Genomic DNA, 10,065 nt, shown 5'->3' on the forward strand with positions numbered 1-10,065 from the left:
TCTTCACTGACAGCTCCCTGCAAGGAGCTTGTGCAGAGGCTGCTGCTGCTCTCTTCTCCCAGAGACAGAAGAAGAGGGCAGAGCCCCAAGCTGCCCCTGGGGAGGTTGAGAGTGGAGCTTAGGCAGCAGAGTGGTCAGGGCTTGGGATGTGCTGGGCAGGGAGGTGGTGGAGTCCCCAGGGCTGGCTGTGTTTGAAGGTGCTTTGGCTGTGGGGCTTGGGGCTGTGGTTCAGGGCTGAGCCTTGCAGAGCAGGGCTGATGGTTGGGCCTGGGGACCCTGAGGCTCTCTCCCAGCCTGGCTGCTGCTGTGGCTCTGTGACTCTGTAGCTCAGGTTGTCCTTGCACAGAGCCATGCAGGCAGCTCCACTCCCTAAGATTCAAAGCAGGTATTTCTCACCAAGGCTTTTGCAGAAGGTCAGGACATTCATTATGAGGTGATGAAGTAACACAGAGCTTGTTCTGTGCTTTTCCCCTTGGTGTGACTGCCCCAATCATCAGCAGGGAACATTATGCCTCCTTTAGAGCATCCCTGTGCCATCCCTGGGCTGCTTCTCCTCATCTCAATCAGCAGTTGGCTGATTAGTCCATGCAGAACCAACTCCCTCTCTCAGTTTGATTCTGTGACCTGAAGAAAGAGATCCTTTACCCCTGCTGGGCTCCCACACGCTCCCCAGGCTGCCAGCCCCAGTTCCAACCCCCTGCCAAGGGCAGGGGCACCTCCCACCAGGCCAGGTTGCTCAGGGCCTCATCCAGCCTGGCCTTGAACACCTCCAGGGAGGAGGCAGCCACAGCCTCCCTGGGCAGCCTGTGCCAGAGTCTCACCTCCCTCACTGGAAAGGGTTTCTTCCTCATCTCCAGTCTCAATCTGCCCTCCTCAAGCTTGAATCCATGCCCTCCTTCAACACTCTCCTCTTATCAGAGGCTCACAGAATACATAGAATACATACATAGAATAAACCAGGTTGGAAGAGACCTTCAAGGTCATCACATCCAACCCATCAACCAGTCAGGATCAACAGGATGTCAGGGGCTGGAAGAACCCAGCACAGGGCACACAGAACACATCCAGACAGGGCTGGGAAGGCTCCAGAGCAGGAGACTCCACAACCTCTCTGGGCAGCCTGCTCCAGGGCTCTGGGAGCCTCCCAGGGCAGAAGTTCCTCCTGATGCTGAGCTGGAACCTCCTGTGCTGCAGTTTCCATCCACTGCTCCTTGTCCTATGCCAGGGTGCAGCTGAGCAGAGCCTGTGCCCTGCCTCCTGCCCCCCAGCCCTCAGCTCTTGAGAGACATTGATCAGATCCCTCTCAGCCTTCTCCTCTGCAGACTGAACAGCCCCAGGGCTCTCAGCCTCTCCTCCCCAGGCAGTGCTGCAGTCCCTTCAGCATCCTTGCAGCCTCCCTTGGGCTCTCTGCAGCAGACCCCTGTCCCTCCTGACCCGGGGTGCCCAGATCCCTCTGGGTTTAAAATCGGCACCCTCGGTTGCCACGCTGAAGGTGCCCGGGGCAGCCCTTGCCGCCAGCTGTGCCCTCCCGGCGCTGCCTCCCCCCGGGGCTCCGCGGCGCCGTGCCGGGGCTGCTGCGGGCGGGCGCTAACGCTCTCTGCGGGCTCTCTCTTTCAGACATCATTGTTCTCATCGCTTCGGTAGCAGTTGTTTCTGCCAAAACTCAGGGTAACATTTTTGCAACATCGGCACTGAGAAGCCTTCGCTTCCTGCAGATCCTCCGCATGGTTCGCATGGACCGCAGGGGAGGCACCTGGAAGCTGCTGGGCTCGGTGGTGTACGCGCACAGCAAGGTAGGTCCTGCCCCGGGGGCTGCCCTGCTGCCCTCCCCCCAGGGCTCCAGCGCCAGGGGGCAAGGAAGACACTCCTTGGGAGCACGGCACCTCGAGGGCTGCAGGCTGGGGTCAGGGTGGCTGAGAGCAGCCAGGCAGAGAGGGACCTGGGGGTGCTGGTCGATGGTAGGCTGAACACGAGCCTGCAGTGTGCCCAGGGGGCCAAGAGGGCCAAGGGCATCCTGGCCTGCAGCAGGAACAGTGTGGCCAGCAGCAGCAGGGAGCTCATCCTGCCCTGTGCTCAGCACTGCTTAGGCCACACCTGGAGTCCTGTGTCCAGTTCTGGGCTCCTCAGGTTAGGAAAGAGGTTGAGCTGCTGGAAGGTGTCCAGAGAAGGGCAACAAAGCTGGGGAGGGGTCTGGAGCACAGCCCTGGGAGGAGAGGCTGAGGGAGCTGGGGTTGCTGAGCCTGGAGAGCAGGAGGCTCAGGGGAGACCTTCTTGCTCTCTACAGCTCCCTGAAGGGAGGTTGGAGCCAGGGAGGGGTTGGGCTCTTTTCCCAGGCACCAGCAGCAGAACAAGAGGACACAGTCTCAAGCTGTGCCAGGGGAGGTTTAGGCTGGAGGTGAGGAGAAAGTTCTCCCCAGCAAGAGAGATTGGCCCTTGGGATGTGCTGCCCAGGGAGGTGGTGGAGTCCCCATCCCTGGAGGTGCTCATTGGGGCTTGGATGTGGCACTTGGAGCCATGGTTTGGTTGTCAGGAGGTGTTGGGTGACAGCTTGGACCTGATGCCCTCTGAGGTCTTTTCCAGCCTTGTGATTCTATGATTCTAAGGCCAGTTGGGCTGGGCAGGAGCCCAGAGCCAGCCCAGAGCCCTGTGCAGTGCTGGCAGCTCTCAGGACACGTTGGAAGCATTGTCCTTGATGTGCAGGGGCTGTGCTCAGCTGGGAGAAAAGAAGGCTCCAGGGAGACCTTGGAGTGGCCTTCCAGTATCCCAGTGGGGCCTGCAGGGATCACAGAATGGCTCAGGTTGGAAGCAACCTTAGAGCTCATCTCCTCCAACCTCCCACCAGGGGCAGGGACACCTCCCAGCCTGACTTGGCTGCTCAAGGCCAAGATAGAAAGGGGAAGAAATCCTAACCCATCTGCCAGCCTGTAGAGCTGGCTACACCACACTGCAGAGCCCCTGCATGAGCTTCAGAGAGTCACAGGATGGGTTGGCTTGGAAGGGACCTTCAAGCTCATCCAGTTCCAACCCCCTGCCACGGGCAGGGACACCTCCCACCAGCACAGGCTGCCCAAGGCCTCATCCAGCCTGGCCTGGGACACCCCCAGGCAGGAGGCAGCCACAGCCTCCCTGGGCAGCCTGTGCCAGAGTCTCATCACCCTGGTACTGAAGAGCTTCTTCCTCAGCTCCAGTCTAAACCTGCCCTGCCTCAGCTCCAAACCAGTGCCCCTTGTCCTGGACCCCCTCATGCAGAGTCCATCTCCAGCCTCTTCCCAAGAGCCTGCAGCACTAGGACAAGGGGCAATGGTTTGAAGCTAGAGAGGGGTGGATTTGATTGGACATTAAGAAGAAGTCCTTCACTGTGGGGGTGATGGAACTGGGACAAGCTGCTTAGGGAACTGGAGGAGGGCCATGCCTGGACACATCCAAGGGCAGGCCTGACCAGGCTCTGAGCAGCCTGATCTAGTTGGGGGTCTGCCTGCTATTGCAGGGGGCTTGCACTAGGTGACCTATGGAGGTCCCTTCCAAGTCAGAGCAGTCTCTGGCTGTCTGAATTTGATACCCATTGGTCCTGTGTCAAACCCCAGGGCTAGGTTTGGTTCACCTCCAGGGCACCTCTGCATCTGTGGGGAAGCATTTGGCTTACAGCTGCTGGGAGGCCAGGAGGGTACAGAGAGCTTTCCCTTTATGCCTGCCTTGAGATGCCATCCTGAGCAGTCTGCCAAAGTGACACTGACCTCTGGTTTCTTTCTGTCTAGGAGCTGATCACAGCCTGGTACATAGGATTTTTAGTCCTCATCTTTTCATCCTTCCTGGTTTACCTGGTGGAAAAGGATGCAAACAACCAGTTCTCCACATATGCAGATGCTCTCTGGTGGGGCACAGTAAGTACAGAGGGAACTGTGTGCACTCCTTGAACATGACCTTAGAGCTCTCTGGGTGTCACCTGGGTGGATTTCCACTGGGTGTGCTGCTCACTGAATGGTTTTCCCTGGCAGCAGTCTGCTCTGAGAAGCTGCCTCCTCCAGCTGTCCATCTGCACATCCTGAGCTCATGCCAGCCCCTGGGATCCAGAGCTCATTTCCCCCCATCCTGCAGGGCAGCTCTGCTCCTCTTTCTGCTGCAGACCACTGGACCTTCAAGAGCAGAAAGCACTTTGCTGTGGTTTTAACCTACATTCTGTTGGTAATGCAGTCACAGAGGCACAGAAACAGCCAGGATGGAAAAGACCTCAAAGATCATCCAGTCCCACCTAACCCCCAGCACCATCTAACCAGCTCAACCAGAGCTGTGGCCAGGGAGTACAGAACTCTCTTTCCTTTTTCCTCTCATGCAGCACCATCAGCTCTGGCAGTGTCTGGGTGGTGATGTGAGGCCTCTGAGATCCTTACTGCTGCTGGAACCTGCAGCTCTTAATAGTTTGCCTGAAATAAATGAGAGAGCAGCACCCACCTCTGCCACCTCTCCTCATCAGAGGGATGCAGAAATAGAAGTGGACAGAGTCAGGCTGGATGTGAGGAAGAAGTTGTTGCCCATGAGGGTGGTGAGAGCCTGGCACAGGCTGCCCAGGGAGGTGGTGGCAGCCTCCTGCCTGGAGGTGTTTGCAGCCAGGCTGGAGGTGGCTGTGAGCAACCTGCTGTGGGGTGAGGTGTCCCTGCCCATGGCAGGGGGCTGGGGCTGGCTGAGCCCTGAGCTCCCTTCCAGCCCTGACAGTTGAGGGACTCCACTTGTCCCTGGCCTCCACTTGGCTGTGGACCATTGCCAGCCACCCTCTGGGTGCAGCCCTCAAGCCAGGTCTGTACCCACTGAATGGTGGAATCCATGGAACCCATCCTGCACCAGCCTGGAGACCAGGGTGTGCTGCTGTCAAAGGCTTTGCTCAGCTCCAGGATCAAAAGGTCCATTCCAGACTTACCTGTCTCAGAGCCAGGCCAGGCTTAATCTTCTGAGAAGTGCCAGAACTCTGTGTGCTTGCAGTGGCATTCAGCTTGGCCATTAATTAGCTTTACCTGCAAATGTAGCTGCAATTAAGGCTCCTCTCTCTCCTGCAGGCTTCTGACTGAGCCTCATTATTTTCTAGTAGCATCCAGTAGTGGCAGTGGGGCACAGGGTGGCTCTGGCACTCCAGGGTGACCTGTGGGTGAGCAAAACATATTGCAGTGAGCAGGATGGTGACAATTGGTGGCTGAAAAGAGCTCAGATCCCTGAGGTCTCTCCCAGTTAGTGCAGGGAGAGCAGCAGCAAACTGCAGGGCTCTGTGCTCACCTCGATGCCAGGTGAAGATGCAAAAGGTAAGCCCTGCTCAAGTGGCACCAGAATGAAATGTTAGGCTGGAAGAGGGGCTCCTGGGCCCTGCCTCAGCTAGCTGAAGACATCAGGGTTGTTTAATCACCTTCATGATTAGATTACCTCACTTACTCTCAGTGTGTTTGTGAGCTCCAGCTATGAGATCACAGAACCACAACAACAGCCAGGCTGGGAGAGAGCCTCAGGGTCCCCAGGCCCAACCATCAACCCTGCTCTGCAAGGCTCAGCCCTGAACCACAGCCCCAAGCCCCACAGCCAAAGCACCTTCAAACACAGCCAGCCCTGGGGACTCCACCACCTCCCTGCCCAGCACATCCCAAGCCCTGACCACTCTGCTGCCTAAGCTCCACTCTCAACCTCCCCAGGGGCAGCTTGAGGCTCTGCCCTCTTCTTCTCTCACTAATGCCCTGGGAGAAGAGAGCAGCAGCAGCCTCTGCACAAGCTCCTTGCAGGGAGCTGCAGGCAGCCAGGAGCTCTCCCCTCAGCCTCCTCTCTTTCCCACTAACCATCCCCAGCTCCTTCAGCCTCTCTCCAGCAGCTTTCTTCTCCAGGCCCTTCCCAGCTTCCTTGCCCTGCTCTGCCCTGGCTCCAGCACCTCCACAGCTCTCTGGCATTGAGCTGCCCTGAGCTGGACACAAGCCTCCAGGTGTGGGCTGCCCAGAGCTGAGTGCCAGGGGACAATCCCCTCCCTGCTGCTGCTGGACACAGCATTGCTGAGCCCAGCCAGGAGGCCTTTGGCTCTCTTGGCCCCCTGGGCTCACTGCTGGCTCATACTCAGCTGCTTGCAAACTGGAGCAGAGGAGGTTCCATGTGAACATAATGAAAAACTTTGTCACTGTGAGGCTCCCAGAGCCCTGGAGCAGGCTCCCCAGAGAGGTTGTTGGAGTCTCCTTCTCTGGAGCCTTTCCAAACCCACCTGGACATGTTCCTGTGCAACAGGATGTAAGTGAACCAGGTCTAGCAGAGGGCTTGGACTAGGTGGTCTCCAGAGGTCCCTTCCAACTTCTAGCACTCTGGGACACCTCTGACATTGTCATGGTCTCATCTCCAGTAGCTTCCCACACTCTGTTCAGTCAAGCTCAGGACCTGGCCAGAGGGGTGCTCATTCCCTTGCAGCACTAACAGTGACGTGGGGCAGGATGATTCCTGCACTTCACCCTCAAGCTGCCTGGAGCAAAACATTTCCTCAGTGGTGTGATGAGAGGAATGTGCAGTGAAGCCCCAACTCATTTGTAGAGCCCTGGGTAAGATGATAACAGCCCAGTGCTGACACCTCTACCCCCATGGAAAGACCATGCTGAGAGAAAGCAGCTCCCAGTGAGCAGCAAGCTGCTGATAATCACAGAGGTTAAGTCCTCAGGACCTCACAGATGGGGGGAGGGGAGGAGAGGCTTTCAGTGTGGCCTTGCTGTTGTCTTTGGAGACATTCCAGGGATGCAGCCTGTGTGGCTCCTGGGCTTGGATTGCTCCCAGATCCCAAGGGTTTCTCTCTGACTGCTTGGGAAGGCAGTGTGGGGGCAGTGTCATTGACATGCAGGTGCCACCTAGTTCCCTTTCCTTCCTGTCAGCCCGGGCTGGAGGTGCCTCTGTCCTGTCCAGTCTCTGGCAGAGCCAGGGAGCTGGAGAGGAGCCAGGAAGCTGGGCTGCTTCCAGAGCTTCAAACTGCTGTGCAAGGAGTGGCCTGGCAATGACTGTTGAGGAACTTGTATGCAGTGATTCATTTGTCCAAGTGCCTCAGGTTGGGGTCTTCAGAGCCTCAAGCTGGTTTGCTCTTGCCCTCTGGGGATACCTTCCCCCAGCAAACAAAGGAAAACCAATCCAAGGCTCTCTGCCGAGCCAAGAGCATGGCTGCATCAGCTCAGCTCTGCCAGGAAAGGAGCTGCATACAGCTTGGGCTTGATGATCCCTGAGCCTCACTGATTCGATGATCCCCAGCTCCCTTCCTCCCTGTTGCTCAGTCCCAGCACCTGCTGCCTTCTGCGGGCTCTGGAGCTTGGTAGGAGCCTCCATGAGCTCCCACAGCTCAGCCAAGCAGCAGAGACAGCGCTGTGGGCAGTTCCCTCCACCTTCCCGGGTTGCCTTGGCTCTCCCAGAGTCCCGCAGCAGCCGGGAGGAAGGGATGGGGCAGGGAATTAGGGGCGGGGAAGGAGAAGGAGAGCTGCTAAGCAGCCGAGGTGGTGTGTCTGGGGCCGGGCTAGCGTTACAGGACCTGAGACCTGATCACCGCTGGAAACTTCAGCTGCAGCCTTAAGGCAGCTCTCCCTCTCCGTGCGAGTCACCGCGGCTAAACTACACCCCGCGGCTTGTCCCCAGCAACGGCAGCAATCCAAAGCTACACAGCCCTGAGGAGTGGAAACCTAAGTACTTCCAAAAGCCTTTCCTTCTTTTGTCCTGGGCTGACCCCCCCGGCCTTACCCAGGGCTGCCGTGGCCACCCCTGCCGGGGGCTGAGCTTTGGGGAAGCTGGGAGCAGCATTTGCCTGAAGGGCTCAGCGCTGCCAGGACGTTTGCCCACGCTCGGTGGAGGATGAAAACAAGTATCCCTTCCCGGTGCACACGTGTGTGCCCTGCCAGAGGAGGCTGCGGAGTGCTTGGCACTCAGCCTGCTGCCGGCTGCCATTGTGCCCTGGCAGGCTGTGCCCTGCCCCGGGCACGCTCCCGGCCGCCTCCCGCCCAGCCCTCGGCAACCCTGCCCCTGCCCTGGCCTCTGCCAGCTGCCCTGCCCTGGCCTCTGCCAGCTGCCCTGCCCTCAGCTGCCCTGCCCTGGCCTCCCCCAGCTGCCCTGCCCTGGCCTCTGCCAGCTGCCCTGCCCTGGCCTCCCCCAGTGGCAGCCATGCCACCAAGAAGGAAGCAGGGGGGCACAGCTTTCCCTGCCCAGCCAGCCCCCAGCTTTGGCACTGCCAGGCTTCCCAGGCCAGGGGCAGCCCGGGCGGGGAGGACCCTCAGCCACGCACAGGCATCAAGCCATCAGCTGTTGCCATGGAGGTGCACTCGGAGAGCCACAGCCATGCACCATCATCCCAGGGAGGTCTGCATTTGTGCTGCATTTCTGCATGGCCTGCAGTCAAGGAGCTCCCTGTGGAGAGTCCTCCCACTTGTACCAACCTCTGCCACCATCTCCACTGGGCTGCAGCAGCAGAAGTGTGGCCAGCAGGGCAGGGAGGGGATTCTGCCCCTCTGCTCCACTCTGCTGAGACCACAGCTGCAGCTCTGGGGCCAGCTCTGGAGCCTCTGTGCCAGGAAGGATCTGGAGGGGCTGGAAGGTGTCCAGAGCAGGGCCAGGAGGAGGAGCAGAGGGCTGGAGCTGCTCTGCTGTGAGCACAGCCTGAGGGAGTTGGGGTTGTGCAGGCTGGAGAGGAGAAGGCTCCCAGGAGACCTCATTGTGGCCTTCCAGGATCTGCAGGGGGCTCCAGGAAAGCTGGGGAGGGACTTCTGAGGGTGTCAGGGAGGGATAGGACTGGGGGGCATGGAGCAGAACTAGAAGTGGGGAGATTGAGATTGGCTGTGAGGAAGAAGTTGTTGCCCATGAGGGTGGTGAGAGCCTGGCACAGGCTGCCCAGGGAGGTGGTGGAAGCCTCCTGCCTGGAGGTGTTTGCAGCCAGGCTGGAGGTGGCTGTGAGCAACCTGCTGTGGTGTGAGGTGTCCCTGCCCATGGCAGGGGGCTGGGGCTGGCTGAGCCTTGGGCTCCCTTCCAGCCCTGGCGGCTCTGTGAGTCTGTGGGTGTCAGCACAGCACAGCCTGTGAAACATCTGCCTGCTGAGCCTGGCTGCTTGCCTTCACCACATGACTACAGATGCCCTCTCCTTTCGCTTTGACTTCTCCCCATCCTGGTCTGCCATAGCACTGCCCAGCAGCCTGAGGCTCCTCTGCACTGCTGTGAAGTAGTCCTTGGGTCTGCATGGCAGGAGGCATACCTGAGCCTGTCCTAAGGAGGGGGGAGAGCCCCAGGAACATCTTCAAGCTCCTTCCACTGTTTGATTTGCTTTTCGTGTGTGTTTCAGAAGCCAACCCCCTTCAATCTGTGCTGCCAGTGCAGCTGCTTCCTACTGCTCCTGTGGCTTTGCATCATCTGTGAGCCACAGCTGCCTCCCTGCTGGGCTCTTCCAAGTGGCTCTCTGTGTGGCTCACATCTGTGGAGCTGTGCTCTGTGTTCTGTTTCCCTGCAGCACGCAGGTGAAATCCCTCAGATCCAGGCAGAAGCAGCATGGGGGTTTGGGGGTTGGGGTTTGGGGTTTTTTCCTGCTCAGCTCATGCAATTTACCTTCACTTTGGCCGGGGGGGGTTGGAGCTGGATGATCCTTCAGGTCCCTCCCAGCCCTGACAATTCTGTGATCCTGTGACTGAGGAGTTTGATTCATTTTCTCATTTCTGATTTGGTCAAATTTCCTCCAGTTTGGGTTGCAACTGAGTTTTGTTTATTCACGAACAGGATGAAGTTTGCATGGAACAAACCCATTTTCCTCTGAATTTGGGGGGGTGGGGGTGGTGTTTGTCTTTCGGGAGCAGGGTTTCAAGCCTCAGTGGCTGTTTCCACGCGGTGTAAATGATCTGCAGTTAACCTCTCATTGTCTGCTGCTAAACCGCTGATGTTCATTGATCTCCCTTTAGATCACGCTGACAACCATCGGCTACGGAGACAAAACTCCTCTGACCTGGCTTGGGAGGTTGCTGTCTGCAGGATTCGCTCTGCTGGGCATCTCTTTCTTTGCACTGCCTGCTGTGAGTATGCCTGGAAAGCTGGGGCAGGAAGGGAACGAAGCTC

At 58.5% G+C, this 10,065-nt stretch overlaps 1 protein-coding gene across 1 annotated transcript in view; it reads left to right on the forward strand.

The window, feature by feature from the left end:
- Positions 1 to 10,065, forward strand: part of KCNQ5 (potassium voltage-gated channel subfamily Q member 5) — a 221,708-nt gene that overhangs the window by 166,883 nt on the left and 44,760 nt on the right. Inside the window, exons 4-6 of the mRNA XM_054162532.1 lie at positions 1,618 to 1,793; positions 3,756 to 3,881; positions 9,912 to 10,022. Of these exons, the coding sequence (XP_054018507.1) occupies positions 1,618 to 1,793; positions 3,756 to 3,881; positions 9,912 to 10,022 (413 nt within the window). The remainder of the gene's footprint in view (positions 1 to 1,617; positions 1,794 to 3,755; positions 3,882 to 9,911; positions 10,023 to 10,065) is intronic.

Source organism: Dryobates pubescens, chromosome 6, assembly GCF_014839835.1.
Source record: "Dryobates pubescens isolate bDryPub1 chromosome 6, bDryPub1.pri, whole genome shotgun sequence".
Taxonomy (NCBI): domain Eukaryota; kingdom Metazoa; phylum Chordata; class Aves; order Piciformes; family Picidae; genus Dryobates; species Dryobates pubescens.